The sequence below is a fragment of the Ochotona princeps genome, chromosome 28 (genome assembly GCF_030435755.1).
Source record: "Ochotona princeps isolate mOchPri1 chromosome 28, mOchPri1.hap1, whole genome shotgun sequence".
Taxonomy (NCBI): Eukaryota; Metazoa; Chordata; class Mammalia; order Lagomorpha; family Ochotonidae; genus Ochotona; species Ochotona princeps.
In genome coordinates this window covers 13,241,379-13,259,849 of record NC_080859.1, presented here as the reverse complement: position 1 = coordinate 13,259,849, position 18,471 = coordinate 13,241,379, and the positions used below count along the sequence as shown (strand labels likewise).

The following is an 18,471-nucleotide window of genomic DNA, read 5'->3' as shown; positions in this document are numbered from 1 at the left end:
ACATTCTCACTGATTTTCTGCACATCTGCTTGTTTTAAATGAACAGATCTTGAATTTGTTTCGTTAACGTTTTAACTCTTCACTGAGTTGTTAGTTTTAAAATTTAGCATGAATATAGTGAATAAGATTAAAAACCAAGAAGGAATTTGGGATGCTGGATAAGCTGCTTTTGGTATCGAGTCATTTCTTTGAACAGTCAGACTCCTTGTGTGTTTAGTTTGTTGCTCCTTGCAGTGTGAAGCCTTGGGAAGATGTCAGGAGAGTTTTGTTCTTTTGCATTTTTACAGTAATGAAATTTTGTCATGTGCTTGCTCACGTAACCTTCAGCTTCACTGAACTGAGGTGCAGAGCAGTGGGGCAGAAGTGATAGTAAAGCCAGATGCAGAATTGTAAAAATTTTATTTGAGCTTTACAAATTGGCAGAAAATTAACCTAGACATATAGTATTTTCTTCTCTGCATTTTGATTGGAGTGAGATAGACTACAATAGTAGGAAAGCAAGGTAATTGTTGAATGATGGGGCTTAAGTGTCTTGTCACTGTTGCTTTTTTTTTTTTTTTTTTTTTTTAAAAAACTGTTTATTTGAACTCAATCACAGACAGGGAGAGACAGGAGGAAAGATCCTCCATTTGCCCGTTTACTCCCCAGATGCCTGCAGTGCCCTGGGCAGCCTGAGGCTTCATCTTACTCTGCCACATGAGTGGCAGGGCCGTGAGTCCTTAGGCCATGTGCCAAGTGTTATGTTTTGTTTTATTTTGTGTTTTGGTTTTTGTATGTTTTTTTTCCAGTTTAGTGACAGGGAGGTGGATGGAGCTGGATTGAAAGTGGAGTGGCCAGGATTTGAACCGGTGCTCATTTGCGATACCAGTAACAGATGGCAGTTTTGCCCATTGCACAATGCTGGCCCTTTAACTTTTGGTTTCTACTTGTTTGTTTCTTTCTTTCTGTCTTTCTTTCTTTTTTAAAGATTTATTCATTTTTATGAGAAAGGCAGATTTATAGAGAGGAGAAAGAGAAAAAGGTTTTGCATCCGTTGGTCCATTCCCCAGATGGCTGCAATGACTGGAACTGGCTGAATGGAAGCCAAGAGCTAGAAGCCCCTTCTCGTCTCTCAGCTGGGTGCAGAGCCACCCTCCACTGATTTCCCAGGCCATAAGTGGGGGACTAAATTATAAGTGGAGCAGCCAGAACAAGAACTGTTATTCATATCAGATGCCAGCGCTGCAAGGCAAAGGATTAGCCAGTTGAGCTATTGTGCTGGCCCCTAAACTTTTCTCTTGGTGAACATGTGTATTTATCATTTTAAAGAGACTTGTTTAGAGCTGTTAGAATCAGTGATTTTTTTTAAATTTATTTATTTGAAAAACAGATCCTGTGTCTCCTGGTTTACCCCCAAAATGGCTGCAGCCATCAGGGAGTGGCCCAGGTGGAAGCCAAAAACCCCAGATTCCATCTACCTCTTTCTCATAGTTGGAAGCATCTGAGCCATCCTGTGTTGCTTTTCCACACGTGTTAGCAGGGAGCTGAATTGTCAGCAGGGCAGCCGGGACTGAAACTGGGACTCACTGTGATATGCTGGCATTACAGGTGCCAACTTCACCTGTACCACAGCGCCAACTCCTGGAGAAGACAAATAACAATGTTCACTTAAAGCTCCTTGACTAAATTGGCATTCCTTTTTGCCCATAATGACAGTTTGTCATCTGTTTGCCCTTCTTTAACGTACCACTAAACAAATTATCAGAAAAGTATATAAAGACTATTTTCCTGTTCTGGCGATTTGACTAAGGGGGGGAAATCACTTTAAATATTAGTGGGAAATTTGATTAGCGCATGTCCATTGTTGATGGTGGGGTTTGTTGCCTGCTCTAAGTGTAAGTGAGAATGCCTTATTGGTTTCCTGTGCAGTGAAGACTGGCAGATGTCTGGGTCGGGGTCTCCATCTCCGTCGGGCTCAGACTCGGAGTCTGAAGAGGAGAGAGATAAAAGCAGTTCTGACGAAACCGAATCGGACTATGAGCCAAAAAACAAAGTCAAAAGCAGAAAACCTCTAAGTCGGTGAGTGTGGCACGATTGTGGTCTGGGAAGGCGCACGCCCATTCTTTGTGTGTGAGAACCAGTCTTGCTTTCTGGTGGTCTTCCTTACAATGCTCTTATCCCCCCTGCCCTTCGTGAAAGGTCCAAGTCAAAAAATGCGAAGAAGATTCTTGGACACAAAAAGAGACAGCTTGATTCATCTGAGGATGAGGATGATGAAGATTATGACAATGATAAAAGAAGTTCTCGTCGCCAAGCAACTGTCAATGTCAGCTATAAGGAAGACGAAGAGATGAAAACGGACTCTGACGACCTGCTGGAGGTGTGCGGAGAGGATGTTCCTCAGCCCGAAGAGGAGGAGTTTGAAACAATTGAAAGGTTTATGGATTGTAGAATTGGGAGAAAAGGAGGTATTAAATATATATATATATAAATGAATACATAAACGGTTTTTAAATAGTTTTAACTCAAAAATATTTTGTAAAGATTTCTCAGTTTTTCTCTCGGTTTTTTTCAATTTTGAAAATGCAGAGTTTTGTCTACATCACTTAGTTGCTATAAGATTTTGCTTAGCCCAAGTTTCTTCCCAAAAACACCCACCTGACTCCAAGACATACGGTTGATAATCAGATGATTTCTAATATGTGTGTCTGTTTCTAATATATGTTTCTGTTGCTATAACAAATAATGGTCATTAAGTAGGCAAATCGAATTTCATAAAATGTTTGGTTTTGGGGCATTTTCTTTCATCTGAAGTATACAGGTTTATATTTAGTGCTCATGAATGTGCCACCCTCTTTTGAGCTCGTTTTAGTAGTTCACTGGTTGACCCCAAATCTGATTGGAAAATTTACGTTGCTTTGAAATCTGAGACACTACCATTCCACAGTATTTTGGGATAACTGATATTCAACCTGTGTATATTTTTGAAAAAATGATTTTCTTGAAATTTTGAGCTAGAAGGAAATAGTAGTAAAACCAAGTGACTTGAGCTGCCTTGTGCTTTGGTTTTCAGCTACTGGTGCTACGACAACCATCTATGCAGTCGAAGCAGATGGCGACCCAAATGCGGGGTTCGAGAAAAACAAGGAGGCGGGAGAGATCCAGTATCTAATTAAATGGAAGGGATGGTCCCATATCCATAATACTTGGGAAACAGAGGAAACCCTTAAGCAGCAGAATGTTAGAGGAATGAAAAAATTAGATAATTATAAGAAGAAAGATCAGGAAACGAAACGATGGTAAATATCCACCTTTCTCCATAATTAGAAAATTTCTAGTATATGTTCCTGTTGCTATAGCAAGTAATGGTTGGTGATCAGGTAGTTAGAATTTCTTAAAATATTTGATTTTTGAACGTTTTCTCTCATGTTGAATATACAGATTTAAATTTACTTATCTTGATACGGAGTTTTTAAGGGAGAGGGCATATGCATGCTCCTTGATAATAATAGCGTGGAAGGTGTCTTGTACAGTGAAAATTAAAATTTTTAAAGTTTAAAATTAGTGATGCCTTACTACTTCTAATATTTTTTAGTATGCTACTTAGATTACTTGATAAATGTTAGATAGTGGTTGGGTGATGACATTCATGGGAGATTTTGAAATATATTCTTGGATTAATGTTTTTCAGGTTGAAGAATGCTTCTCCAGAAGATGTAGAATATTACAATTGCCAGCAGGAGCTGACAGATGATCTGCATAAGCAGTACCAGATAGTGGAGCGCATCATCGGTTAGTGAGAGATGTTCTGATTGAATGCTGCTTTCTGCGCTTGGAATAATTTGGAAAACCATTATTACTTAAACATCAAATGCAGCAGCTTGCATGAAGTGAAAAAGCAAGTTGCTGTTAAGCTGGATGACTAGTCTTTATTTGTATGGTCTTTTACATTAAGAAGTAAGTCTGATGAACATAAATGTACAGAAAATAAAAGGAGCACCCGATTTATCTTGCAGCTCATTCCAATCAAAAGTCAGCAGCCGGGTATCCCGATTATTATTGCAAGTGGCAGGGTCTGCCATATTCGGAGTGCAGCTGGGAAGACGGAGCTCTCATTTCCAAAAAGTTCCAAGCATGCATTGATGAATACTTCAGCAGGAACCAGTCAAAAACCACTCCTTTCAAAGACTGCAAGGTGTTTAATGCTTTTAACGTTTTTAACGTGTGTGTGTGTGTGTGTGTATCATATATAGTATGTGCCTAAGATAGGACAGAGCTGGAGCCTCAATTAACACTGACTGACTGGAGTACTGTCTGGTCTTGGTTAATGGGTAGTGTTGGGGAGTGAGGTTCTTGGATTCCTCCCTTACCTTGTATGCAGAGACCGAACTGGAAAAAAGTGTTTGGAAATTGAGATGTTTGGTTTCAATGCAGGCAGTACTTTCTTTGAAAACAAGCAGAAGAAAATATGCAGGACTACCTTGGCTAATACTTTATTAATACTATTTTGATACTTATTATTTGTGAAATTTTAATTCATGAGAGTAATTTTTAAACTAGAAATTGAATGGGAAGCTACTAATGTTTTTTGGTATGGCTTTTTTTTGTTTTGTTTATTTGAATGGTAACGTTATAGATAAAGAAAACGACGTAGAGGACAAAAGATGTATCCACTGGTTCACTTCACAAGTGGTCACAGTGCCCAGGGCTGGCTCAGGCTGAAGCCTGAGTGCATTTCCCTGGTGTGCCATCTTTGATGGTTTTCCCAGGCGTACTAGCAGGGAGCTGGATCAGAAGTGGATTAGCCAGTACTTGAACTGTTGCCTGAAGGGAATGTCAGTGTTTTCGTTTTCAGCGGCAGCTTAATGCATTGTACTACAAAACTGGTCTCAGAGCAACTTGTATTTAGTAATTCTATATATTAACATCTGTTTCTACTGAAGGTATTAAAACAAAGACCAAGGTTTGTAGCCTTGAAGAAGCAACCATCCTATATTGGAGGACACGAAGGTTTAGAATTAAGGGATTATCAACTAAATGGTTTGAATTGGCTTGCTCACTCATGGTGCAAGTAAGTGTATTTTTATTCATATTTTTAAAAAATTTATTTGAAAGCAGAGTTAAGAGACTTTTTTTTTTAAAAAATAAAACTATATAAAAGACAGTTTTTACAGAGAAGGAAAAACAGAAAAAAAAAAATCTTTGATCTACTGGTTTGTTCTCCAAGTGGCCAAAAGGCTGAAGCTGAGCTGACCAGCAGCCAGGAGTGGATCTCCTAAGCACGTGCAGGGTCCACGGCTTTGGGCTATCCATCCTCCATTGCTTTCCCGGGACATAAACAGGAGGTGGATCAGAAGTGGGATGCTGGTGCTCAAAGGTAGAGGATTAACTTGTTGAGTCATGGTGCCCATCCTAAGAAACAGCTGTTTGCCATCCCACATGGCTGCAATGGCAAGGGTCTGGGTCAGGCCCAAGTCAGAAGCCAGGCACTTCATCCAGGTGTCACACATGGGTGGCAGACTCTTGGGCTGTCCTCCTTTCTTAGGGAGCTAGGGTGAAAGGGACAGTAAGAACTCCAGCAGGCACCCAGCTGCGATGTTGGTGTTGGAGGTGGCAACCCCAATCTTGTATCTTAATTCATGCTAATTTGAAGTAAATCAAAATTTTATGAGAACAAGATTAAGAAAATAACTCCATTAATATAAATTTTTAAGAAAATAGTTTTATTGTCTTAAGACTGCTTTTTTCTCAGTGTTTATACATATTGTTACATAACAGAAAAAAATTTGGTGGAGCTGGAATTTAACTTCCTGGATTGATTTTTGGCATTTTTTATTTTCTTTTTGTTACTGTTCTTTTTTTTTAACTCTAAAAATCGTGTAGATAAAATCATGCTCCACCCTACTCCGACATGTTCCTCTTCCTCCCAGTTCCTCCTTTTTTTTTTTTTTTTTTCTGAAGATTTATTTATTTTATTGCAAAGTCAGATACACAGAGGGGAGAAGAGACAGGAAGATCTTCCATCCGTTGAGTTACTCCCCAAGCGGTCACAATGGTTGGAGCTGTGCTGATCTGAAGCCAGGAGCCTGGAGCCTCTTCCGGGTCTCTTACACAGGGTGCAGTGTCCCAAGACTTTGGGTCGTCTTGACTGCTTTCCCAGGCCACAAGCAGGGAGCTGGATGGGAAGTGGAGCTGCCGGGATTAGAACTGGTGCCCATATGGGATCCCAGCGCGTTCCAAGATGAGGACCCTAGCCACTAGGCCACGCCGCTGGGCCCTACTCAGATGTTTTATGTTTATTTGTATCCAATATAAATGATATATTATTTGTAGTACCTTTCAGGTTAATTCTGTTTTACTGCTCATATAAATCTATTAATGTGATAATAAAAGGTCTCTGTGTATATCGGAGTCTTTGTGGCATATGTGGTTTTTTTCCTTTCAACTATAGAGGCAATAGCTGCATCCTTGCTGATGAGATGGGCCTTGGAAAAACGATCCAGACGATCTCGTTTCTCAATTACTTATTTCACGAACATCAGTTGTACGGTCCTTTCCTGTTGGTCGTGCCGCTCTCCACTCTCACCTCCTGGCAGAGGGAGATTCAGACGTGGGCTTCTCAGATGAATTCTGTGGTGTACTTAGGAGACATTAATAGCAGGAACATGGTAAGTTGTTTGCTCGCAAATCGCCACGCCTGGAAATGCTTGTCCTGGAGGGCAGTGATTCCGCCTGGTTGCGTCGTCGGCGGTGCTCTGTTTGGTGGGGACATGTGGAACTTCCACACACGTGCTCATACGTGCTCATGTTGAGCACTGTAATAAAAACCTAGGACTTAGGTTTAATGATACTCCTCACCTCCTTCCTTTATAGGAGATTTCAAATAGATACGGAAGCATTCAAAAGAGTTATTCGTTGTCTATCCAGTTTCACAATTTTATTTATTACATATTCTAATTTTTAATTAGTTTTTAACGTATTCAGTGAAGTTTATAGATACAATTCTAACATCATAATACTCCCATCTTCCCTCCCAGTCTCGTCTTCCCATCCTTCGTCCTTCTTTTGATTTTAGTTTTTGAGGTAACACATTTTCAGTTTACATTGTAGTAAAGACTTAATACTTTAGAAGTCTAATAGGTAAAAAGCCAAAGATCCTGGCTTCATGGCTGTACAATTCAGGTTTTTTTTTCCTTTCTTTTAATTTTTGTATTTATTTTTGTTGGGCCATCCTCCACTGCTTTCCCAGGCCACAGGCAGGGAGCTGGATGGGAAGTGGGGCTGCTGGGACCAGAACTGGCACCCATATGGGATCCCGGCTTAAGACAAGGACTTTAACCACTACGCTATCGCAGCAGGCCCCACAATTTCAGTTTTAATTCATTGCTAGTTCTGTGTCATGGGTACTCTGCACGCTCTTCCCAGTGCTCAGGATTGAAAATTCAGACTTATTGTCTTATTGATAAAAATTAAAATTAAATGAACAAACTGATGTATTTTGTTAAATGGAGTATTTTTTTATAGAAATCTGTTTACTTCATTTTTATACACAGGTTAAATATGCCATAATTTTTTGTCCTGATTTTTGTTTTGGTAGATAAGAACTCATGAATGGATGCACCCTCAGACCAAACGCTTGAAGTTTAACATATTATTAACAACTTACGAAATTTTGCTGAAGGATAAGGTCTGTATTATCTGTTATTTTTCTTTGATTGTGTTACTGGCTTTTCCTTTACCATCTGTTATGGGCAGGATGAAAGAACCTTTGGATCAGCTTGTGGGTTTAGTTCTTGTGTCCATTAAGCTGAGAATAATTTTTACTTTTACTTGAAAGTCCGCTTTTCATAGAGAAGGAGAGACCGCGATCTTGCGTCATTAAATTACTCCCAACTGGTCGCAGTGGTCTGAGCTAGGCCAGTTCACAGCCAGGAGCTTCCTTGGGTCTCCCGTGTGGGTACAGGGGCTGAAGCACTTGGACATCCTCTTCCTGCTTTTCCTGTCAGAAGGAAGCTGGATTGAAGGTGAAGCAGCCAGGATTGGAACCTGTCATAGGTAGTCCTGGTGCTGTAAGCAGCGACTTGCCGCTTGGCCAGGGTGGCCTACGTGTCTGTTCCGGAGACGGGTGTGTCTGTTGCGTGGAAGGCAACATCTTCAGAACAGCTTTGGGAAGATGCTCCTAGGTGTTTTCAGATTCTGAAGTCCAGAACGATAGTTAATATTTGAATGAAATGAAATTGAGCTTGTTTCAGATTCAACTACTTTGATGTAGTTATTAAGGAGTTAAAAATTAGGATGGTATTGACTGAAAAAGAAACAGTTGCCGTCTGAGGGCCACAATGTAAGAGTTAGGGTGGGCGTTTGCTCTGGAGGTACTTTAACAAGTAAACATTCAGAAAATAAGCTGTAATGTTGTCAGAAAATTTTAAAAAGATAATTAGTAAACTTTGTAATGGGTTACTAGCTTTTTTAGTCTTTAATCGATGTATAAGACAATATAAATTTTGAAGCGTCATTATTTTTCCAGTTTTTTGCATGTTCAGTTGCTTGATTTGAGCATTGTAATAATTTATTTTTATTTGAAAATGATTAAAAGTCTGTTTTTAACTTTAATTTGCCTCTGAAAAGCCTGAATTCAGATTAAATGGGAGAGACAGACAAGGATTTTATTTTTTCCTGTTAAAATAAGTGTTTTGTTTTTTTTCAGGCATTCCTTGGAGGTCTCAATTGGGCATTTATCGGCGTTGATGAAGCCCATCGGCTAAAGAATGATGATTCTCTTCTGTATAAAACCTTAATAGATTTTAAATCCAATCACCGTCTCCTCATCACTGGAACACCTCTTCAAAATTCCCTCAAAGAGCTCTGGTCTTTGCTACATTTCATTATGCCAGAAAAGTAAGACCAGTTTGGGATGTAATTTTAATCACAAATTTGAATTATAACTTTTACTGGGAAAATAATAAGTGCAAGTTAATAAGGCTACTAAGGAATATTACCATGAAAGCACTGAATTACAGATTATTCAGAATGGAAAAAAATTTATATATGTCATTCATAACTTACATCTGTTAATTTTACATGTCTTCAAAATATAACTTGCTTGCAAAACTGAAACAATGCCTAATTTTTTTGTATGCAGTAGTGATAAGGTGCTAATAATTATGTTTTCTAAATCTGGAAAGTTGTTGACAAGGCCGAACATGTCAGGGCCACAAACATGTTATCCTTGAGTGCATCTAGAACTGGGAAACTGTATTTTTGTGATATATTTTGATGGTAATTATATCTGTACAAGAAGATACTTCATATCTGCTTAATTCAAGAATCATAACTTGTAAAACAGTAACATATATTTGACCATGTATATGAGTAAGATGTTTATGTTATATTATGGACTTCTTGCCAGAGAGATGCTTAGAATGTGCTCACTGATTTTGTTTTCTTCCAAAGGTTTTCTTCTTGGGAAGACTTTGAAGAAGAGCATGGCAAAGGGAGAGAGTACGGCTACGCTAGCCTCCACAAGGAGCTGGAGCCCTTTCTGCTGCGCCGAGTGAAAAAGGACGTGGAAAAATCTCTCCCTGCCAAAGTTGAGCAGATTTTAAGAATGGAAATGAGTGCTTTACAAAAACAATATTACAAGTAAGCAGTACACAGAATACATGTCCTAAACATTTAATTCTGAATAATCCTTACTGTGTAGTGTCATCATCCTGTTTAAGAAGGGTTTTTAAAGAGTATTTACAAGCCATATGTGAATTTTTTAAAAAAAAATTTAAGATTTATTTCATTTTTATTGGAAAGGCAGATATACAGAGAGGAAGAGAGACAGAAAGATCTGTCCATTGATTCACTCCCCAAGTGGCTGCAATGGCTGGAGCTGAGCCGATCTGAAACCAGGAGCCCAGAGCCTCCACTGGGTCTCCCATGCCGTGCAGGGTCCAAGGCTTTGGGCCGTCCTCTACTGCTTTACCAGGCCACAAGCAGGGAGCTGGATGAAAAGCGGGGCCACTAGGATTAGAACCAGCGCACATATGGGATCCCAGTGTGTGCAAGGCGAGGACTTAAGCCACTAGACTACTGTGCCCTTAATGTGAATTTTCAGAATTTTCATATGACATCACTTTCAAAGATTCAGAAAGAGCTGTATGTCTTAGTAGTTATTTAAACAATTTCGTGAAATGAGGAATATTTTGAAATCTCAGAAGAATTATATTTTGTGGGAAATCTATAAGTGCTATACAGTTCAAAATATACTTGTTGCATAATTTTAAAGTTTTCATTATGTGAAATTTTTGATCCAAAAAGGCTCGGTAATACAGTGAGCTCCTGTTTAGCCATGACTCGGCCTTATTTTGGCCTTATTTTCGGCTCTAGCTTGTCTTGTTATCTATAGGCCTCCTTGATTTTCCCACTCCTTGTCCTTTTAAGGAAAATCAGAAATACAAATGTATCTCATAGAACTGATTTTGAAAATCAACATTTTAAAATGTAAGGAAGAATTTCTTGATACTAATATTCTTCAGTATCAGTGTTAAAGTCTGTTTTCAGATGTTTCAAAAACTTTTTTTAAAGAAAAGTTTTCTTTGATCAGTAATGAGTTCTAGGTATGGTTATTTGTCTCTTTTTAAATCTCACCTCTAGGTATCTCTTTTTCCCAAAGCTTATTTGATTTGCAAAATAGAGATTCTGTGGAATTTTCCAGAGTCTGGATTTTGCATGGGTCAGTCCCTCTGGAGTAGCTTCCTGTCCTTTCAGTTCCCCTGGATTAGCTCGCTTCCGGTGCTCTCCAGGTTCCTTTCTGAACTCCAGGAAAGCCTTCTAGTAGATTCTTTAAAAACATCGTAATGCTTTTATCTGTGGGAAATGTGAAAAAATCAGAAAAGGAGAAAACTGAATTCTGGGCAGTTCACTTCTAATCTGATGGAGCTTGAATTTAGACTCTGAACTACTTTTTGATAACTAGGGGGATAAATTTGCTATAAATTTTTTGCCTACCGTATTAAAATATCAGCTTCAGAGAATTTCAGAGGAAATTATTTTACATAGGGAGAAATGGTTTTATTCTTTATTTCCTGTCAAGGCATTGCATGTGGTCCTTAGTCCATTCATGGAGTTTTTTAATAGATAATAGGAAAAAGAAGATAAAAGAGTAATACATACACTAGATGGTTGGAACTCTCAGTTATCTTTGAAGCTTGACCTGGAGCGAATGGAAGAAAATGTACTAGAAGAGAAAGTTTGCAAGGTAGAAGTGAAGGATAGTGAGCGTTTTCTGTGAGCTGCTTAAGGTCCCTCATGGGTCTAGTGAGAAGCAATGCTACACAAACTTTAGAATAAGAAAATACCCACTTTTTTTCTTTGAGTTGAATATGTATTGTGTAAATGTAATTTTGAGAAAGCATTGTGGCTAAAATCCAATATCCTGATGAGATTCCCTTTAGGGCTGTGTAGAAATCAGGTTTCATTGGCTGACAAAAGCAGTGAGATTTCTAAGAAAACTTAAGATGAACAATATAGTTGATCGTCTTTCTAGCAGATTTGAGGAAGAAGGATTGATATATAACTGACCATGTTTCATTAAGCTTTTACTATTATAGCTGCTTCAATAACATGTTTTTGTGAGTATTGTGAACAAGGTTCAGTCTATTGTAAATCTGGTTGTGAATTTCAAATGGGCAGTTTTGGTTTGATGCTGAATGTCTTAGGATGTGTTTTGATATGTGTTTATTCTACTAAACTTCATTTTCATAATTTTTTTTAAGATGGATTTTAACCAGGAATTACAAAGCCCTCAGCAAAGGTTCCAAGGGCAGTACCTCAGGCTTTTTGAACATTATGATGGAGCTAAAGAAATGTTGTAACCATTGCTACCTCATCAAGCCACCAGATAATAATGAATTTTATAATAAACAGGAGGCCTTACAAGTAAGAATCTTTAACATTGTTACTTTTTGATAAAGCAATGATAAAAATAATTCAGTTACAACTGGAAACAATAGTGCTATTGGCAGTTTTTTAAAATGATACATTTAAATAATGATCTTGGCCATTTTTTAGTATTTATTTTAAAATCACGTTAATTTATATCTATTGGGGTCAGTGTTAAGGGTCAGCAGACTAAGCCAATTCCTGCCAAGCCAGCATCTCATATCGGAGCTGGTTTGAATCCAGCTCTTCCTCTTCCAAACCAGTTCTCTCTAATGACCCTGGGAAGCCAGCTGGAGATGGCCCTTCTGCTTGGAGTGCTGATGGAGTGCTGGGTACCCAGCTTCAGCCCGCTCAGGTCTCTGCTAGTGCAGCATTTGGGGAAGATTCTCTCTCTGTTTCAAATAAATTACTGTTTCTTTAAAAAGTATTTTGAGAGGCAGAGAGACCTCTGGAGGTGCACTGATTTGATTTTCCAGTTAGATGCCTGCAGCTGCTGGGCTAGCTAAGTGCTGAACTGGGCTGAAGCTGGGAACCAGGAACTGGTCCTTCAGGTGGGAGGCTGGGCATAATCACTGAGGCCGTATTGCTGGCCTCGTGTGCTGCCGTGGCAGGAAGCTTTCAGGGAGCTGACGGGGTGTCCATTGTCTGAGTTGCTGGGACCAGAGCCTTGAGCCTTTGCAGTTTCTCTCTGTGTAGAGTTAGCACTTGGCATATCCCTCATCTGAAATTCAGAATGCTCCAAAGTCTTAATGTTCACACTGGAACTTAAAGTATTTCCAACATTAGGAAAATTTTGAATTTCATTTTAGGATAAAGTAGCTGAAAGTTTTAAGTAGAACACTTGTTAACATTTGCTTCTTTCTTTTCACATATAACAATTTTAATTTATTTGCTTCCTTAGCACTTAATTCGTAGTAGCGGAAAATTGATTCTTCTTGACAAGCTTTTAATTCGTCTCAGAGAACGAGGCAATCGAGTCCTTATTTTTTCTCAGATGGTGCGGATGTTAGATATACTTGCAGAATATCTAAAATATCGTCAGTTTCCCTTTCAAGTAAGCATTTTATTTTCTTTTGCATTGCCATGCTTGTTTTATATAGAATAACCTTTGAAATTATTTTCCTGATCAAATATATATTTTATATAATCCTAGTTTTCCTTGAAATGAACTTTTTAAAATTTCTCATCATTTTTCCACTTGATGTTACTTTATCAACAAAACACTTCTTTTTCATGTATTGTTTACTTGTAAGTCCTTTTTGTGTTTGCTGTAGATTTTGGACTTAACTAAGGCAGGATCTGTGTAATGGTGGTTTCTAAAGGGAGCCCTTATGTATCAGGCCTGCATCTGAGGACGCCAGGCCCGACGAGCCGTCCTTGTGAATGCTGCCAGCACTGCTGTGCTGTGCTGTGCTGTGCTGTGCTTCACTCCGGTGCAGTTTGCGAAATAGCTGTGTTACTTTAAGCAAGATTCCGGTGACCAAAATAGGCTTTTTTTCTTTCTGTCTTGTCAAAACCTATATTAAAGTTCATTCATTGACGTTAAAACCGACATTGATGACTATTTTGATGGCAGCGTCAGGTACTGTTCTCAATGCTCTCCATTTAATTTTTCGCTTCATCTTTACAGCAGCTCTGTGAGCTGTTCCAGGAACTTAGTGGGCATTTAATATTTACTGCTAGTAGATGATGGATATTAAGGCAGGCAGTAAAATGGTTGTACAGTTTATGATGAGACTTAAAGTGGTGATGGGCCTACAGTGTGGTGTGGGAGACAGGCTTTGAGCAGGTAATTACAAAGAACAGCTCCGTAAGTGCCACATTTTGATATGCTGTTATTTGATGTATTTTATTCTAGAGATTAGATGGATCAATAAAAGGAGAGCTGCGGAAACAAGCTCTGGATCACTTTAATGCTGAGGGCTCAGAGGTATGAGTGCCTTAAAATTGCAGATAATTTTGTGTTATTGTTTAGTCATGTTTGGTTTAATCTTCGCTTTTGTAGTTGCTTCAAAGAAGCAGATTTGATTAGAAAATTTAACTTTTTAATGTAGTGTTTTGCTAGATGTGTGAAGCTTTGCTCTTTCCTGTCATACTACAGCACGAAATCATTAATTGCATCAAGACAAGTAGTTCACTTTTAATTGGACATTGTGTGTGCACACGCACACGTGTCTGATTTTTTTTTTTTATTTTTACAAATAAAATGTACAAATAGCCATTGCTTTCCTGTTCCGTTCCCTGTTTTTCACAGAATACTGAGTTGAAATTGCTGTGTGTTATGCCCACACACGTTCTTGGAGTCTTAGTAATTGGTCTTACACGAGGGCTTTATTTATCAGTTAGTTTTTAAAAGTGTCTTTCATTTTTGGTTGTGAAGTACGTGATAAGTCAGAAAATAAATTGTGTAAAAAACTATTTTCAGTTTGAGATTTAGTCAACAACTGTAAGATTAAAAATTTTTATGTATTCTAATTCTTTACAGGATTTCTGCTTTTTGCTTTCCACAAGAGCTGGAGGTCTAGGGATTAATCTGGCCTCTGCCGACACTGTTGTTATATTTGATTCTGATTGGAATCCACAAAATGATCTTCAGGCACAGGCTAGAGCACACCGAATTGGGCAGAAGAAACAGGTACTTTTAACTTATGTAGTTCTGTCGTTTTAGAATCTTTTTGTCTTCATCTCATTTAGAAATTTGAAAATTAAATAAAAATAGGCCCCAAATTCTAACCAGAACATAAGAAGGGTGGCGGGTGGCTTTGCTGTCAAAATCATTTCTTTTTCTGTAAATACATTATTATATAGTTTGGAAAGTTTCACTTTGGTTTTGACATTATTCAAAATTTGTAAGATGCGCTTGTCTGTGTACTGGTGTTTGGACACTTCAGAATAGCAATAGTAATAATAAATCCTTTCTAATGCCATTGTTTCCTCGTGTACATTTTTACAGGTGAATATTTATCGTCTAGTTACAAAGGGATCGGTTGAAGAGGATATTCTGGAAAGGGCCAAAAAGAAGATGGTTTTGGATCATCTTGTGATTCAGAGAATGGACACAACCGGGAAGACAGTGCTGCACACAGGCTCCGCCCCATCCAGGTGGTTTGCTTTTCTGTAACAGTGTCATTTTAGAGTAATGTTAAACTCATTGTCAGAAATGTTACATCGTGTAAGTAGATCATTGAAGTGCTGTGCTCAGTCTGTACAGTTTTTACGTTTTTGAAGGCATGGAACTGAATTCTAATCAGAAGAGTGTATATTCAGTACCTTTCTTTATCCCAACTAATTTCTTTTTTTTAAAAGATTTATTCATTTTATTACAGCCAGATATACACAGAGGAGGAGAGACAGAGAGGAAGATCTTCCGTCCGATGATTCACTCCCCAAGTGAGCCACAACGGGCCGGTGTGCGCCGATCCGATGCCGGGAACCTGGAACCTCTTCTGGGTCTCCCACACGGGTGCAGTGTCCCAATACATTGGGCCATCCTCAACTGCATTCCCAGGCCACAAGCAGGGAGCTGGATGGGAAGTGGAGCTGCCGGGATTAGAACCGGCTCCCATATGGGATCCCGGGGCTTTCAAGGCGAGGACTTTAGCCGCTAGGCCACACCGCCGGGCCCTCTCCCAACTAATTTCTAAGTGGGGGAGATTGTTTTAACTTTTGTGCTTCAAGTTAGTTTTAAAACAGCAACTTTCATGTAACTACTGTAAATGTGACAGTAATTAGTAAAAGTGCTGTGCAAATATTAGCATCTTTAACTGTTAGGTATCTTTGTTTTCTCTGGGTATAGTTCTACTCCTTTCAATAAAGAAGAATTATCAGCTATTTTAAAGTTTGGTGCTGAAGAACTTTTTAAGGAACCTGAAGGAGAAGAACAAGAGCCACAGGTTACCTTTCCTTCCAATATGTTATCTATTTAATAGAAAGGAAAACTTCAAGTGTATTTCAAAGATTTCCTTTTAATTGCAGGAAATGGATATAGATGAAATCTTAAAGAGGGCTGAAACTCATGAAAATGAACCAGGCCCTTTGACCGTGGGGGATGAATTACTTTCCCAGTTCAAGGTAGATTTCTTTTTTTATGATTATGCATTGACTATGTCATCATTTAACGTTTTCATTAAATCACCAAGAGAATTTTTTGTCTTCAAATTTGCTGTGCTGTGCATGAACTGTTCTCTGTCGTTCAGATGAGCAGCAGCCTGGTTTGAGAAGAACCGGGGCAGTTAGGAAGGCGGTGTTTCCTTGAGACAGGACAGCTGTTTCATTATTTCATTGGTACTTAGCTCAGGTGACAGCATGTCCTCACAGTCGGGTTCTGTAAAATGAGTAGATACGGTCTCTCCAGGATTGAAGCTCACTGGAACATTTTTTTGACACTAATTTTTAAAATTATCACAGGTAGGCAAAGTACCAATAAGTTACTATTTATTAATTCTTAGAAATATTCCTGATTTGGTGAAGGCTGAAGAATTACAGAGATGTAAAGCAACATAATCAGTTGAGTAAATGTAGAAAGTTTATTTAAAGAAACAGGTTTCTCCATATCTGAACTGTTTCCTGAACTCACTGATAACTAAACTAAACATGAATATAACTTGCTTTTATACCAGTGAGTTGGTATTTCCACACAACTGGTTTTAAGTCTGTTGAAGTAACAGAAGAGAATAAACACTTCTTTTCAGAGGAGAATGAACAATTCTTTACATGCTCCCAAGAAAAATCGAGCAAGACAGGTGATTTTTGTAATTGAAAAAAATTATCTCTGTAATGTGGAAGTGTTCACTCCATGCAGCTCTTCTGTTTGAGACTTGGGTCCATAATTTGGTTTCGTTTTGTTTTGTTCTGCGTCTTGTGAAGGATAAGCATCCGTAGGGTTTAGTGAAGCTGTACTCCTGATAATGTCCTTTACAGAATATTTTCTATTTATTAGATTCCACAGGTGGTCAGCTTTTTTAATTTTTAGAAAAAAGTCCATCTTTTTGCTTAGATGTGGAGAGTTTAGGACTTAGGCAGCCTAGATCACTAGTCTGAAGTTTCCCAGAGATCTCTTGCTCTGTTAATAGTTCTTCAGATATTATTTTTATGGCTCTAAGAATCTTCTGTGGCACTTAGTAATTGATGAACTGCTCTGGGAATTGCTGCGGAGGGTTACATTATCTCTTCAGTTCTGTTATCTGTTTCTACTGCTGTGTTAAGACTTTTAAAAGCCATTTGCCTTGATTTACTCCCTAGTCACAGGAGCATCATAAAGTTAGTGGAAAATGTGCATGATCTTTAAATTCTGTTTTTCGAAGAACTTTGCGAATTGCTCTTTTGTGTTCATTCTTCTGAGCACATTTAGGTTGTATTGTCATTCTGGCATGCTACTTTGCCCTTGAAGCAAATAATGATTTAATGACAGATTTTTCTGTAACACTTAACCTGTTAAAAATCTGGGATTTATCAGGTTGCCAATTTTTCAAATATGGATGAAGATGACATTGAATTGGAACCTGAAAGAAATTCAAAGAATTGGGAGGAAATCATTCCAGAAGATCAAAGACGACGATTGGAAGAAGAAGAAAGACAAAAGGAACTTGAAGAAATTTATATGCTCCCAAGAATGAGAAATTGTGCAAAACAGGTGATTTTTGTAATTGAAACATATCTCTAATGCAGAGGTGTTCACTCCATGCAGCTCTTTTGTTTATATGAGACATTGATCCATAGTTTTGTTTCATTTTGTTTTGTCCTAAAGATTTATTTTGTTACTTCTTGGTCTTTTGGCTAAGATCAAGTGTAAAGATGCATTGAGAAGGCAGAGTTATACCGAGAGAAGGAGAAAACAGGGGAAGATCGTCTTGTGCTAGCTCACTGTCCAGATGGCTGCGACAGCCAGCGCTGAGCAGTCCAAGGCCAGCAGCCAGGAGCCTCTGCACGTCTTTCGCGTGGGACTGGGCTCCAGGGTCTTATGCCATCATCTGCTACTTTCCCAGGCCATAAGCTGGGAGCTGGATCAGAAATGGAGCAGCTGGGACATAAACAAGTGCCTGTATGGAATGCTGGTGCTGTAAGCAAAGGATTAGCTTGTTAACGCCACCACATCGTCCCCCATGATTTTGTTTTCTTATATTGTGTTTTGATTTCCATTCATTTCAGAGTATCACATGCCTTCGTCTTTGACCCACAGGTCTTTTATCTCTTTCTTCTTCTTTTTCTTTCTCTTCTCTTTTCCTCCTTCCTTCCTTATAATTTATTTTATTTGAAAGGCAGAGTTACTGAGAGGGAGAGTGCAGAAGGTTTCATCTGTTGGTTCGTGCCACAGGCGTCCACAACGGTCAGACTGGAACCACGGGAGCCAGGTGCTTCCTCGGTCTCCCACATGGGCTCAGGGATCCAAGCACTTGGGGTCATCCTCCACTGCTGTTTTTAGGCTCGTTAGCAGGGAGCTAGATCAGAAGTGGAACAGTCGGGACTTAAACCAGAGTCCCCATGGAATGCTTACTGTAGCAGCTTAACCCACTATGCCATAATGCCTACCCCCAAAGGATTTTTGACATGTATTGTAGTTTT

The 18,471-nt window shown here is 38.8% G+C and overlaps 1 protein-coding gene across 4 annotated transcripts in view; it reads left to right on the top strand.

Annotated features, from left to right (window-relative positions):
• CHD1 (chromodomain helicase DNA binding protein 1) overlaps nt 1–18,471 on the top strand; it is a 61,461-nt gene that overhangs the window by 23,061 nt on the left and 19,929 nt on the right. For all 4 annotated transcript variants that reach the window (XM_058656203.1, XM_058656201.1, XM_058656204.1 and 1 more), the window contains exons 6-23: nt 1,909–2,058; nt 2,179–2,447; nt 3,053–3,278; nt 3,671–3,771; nt 3,996–4,174; nt 4,923–5,050; nt 6,431–6,647; nt 7,577–7,666; nt 8,687–8,877; nt 9,433–9,621; nt 11,745–11,907; nt 12,812–12,964; nt 13,769–13,840; nt 14,396–14,545; nt 14,864–15,012; nt 15,707–15,803; nt 15,886–15,981; nt 17,366–17,542. In XM_058656203.1, coding sequence (XP_058512186.1) covers nt 1,909–2,058; nt 2,179–2,447; nt 3,053–3,278; nt 3,671–3,771; nt 3,996–4,174; nt 4,923–5,050; nt 6,431–6,647; nt 7,577–7,666; nt 8,687–8,877; nt 9,433–9,621; nt 11,745–11,907; nt 12,812–12,964; nt 13,769–13,840; nt 14,396–14,545; nt 14,864–15,012; nt 15,707–15,803; nt 15,886–15,981; nt 17,366–17,542 — 2,797 coding nt within the window. The remainder of the gene's footprint in view (nt 1–1,908; nt 2,059–2,178; nt 2,448–3,052; nt 3,279–3,670; nt 3,772–3,995; nt 4,175–4,922; nt 5,051–6,430; nt 6,648–7,576; nt 7,667–8,686; nt 8,878–9,432; nt 9,622–11,744; nt 11,908–12,811; nt 12,965–13,768; nt 13,841–14,395; nt 14,546–14,863; nt 15,013–15,706; nt 15,804–15,885; nt 15,982–17,365; nt 17,543–18,471) is intronic.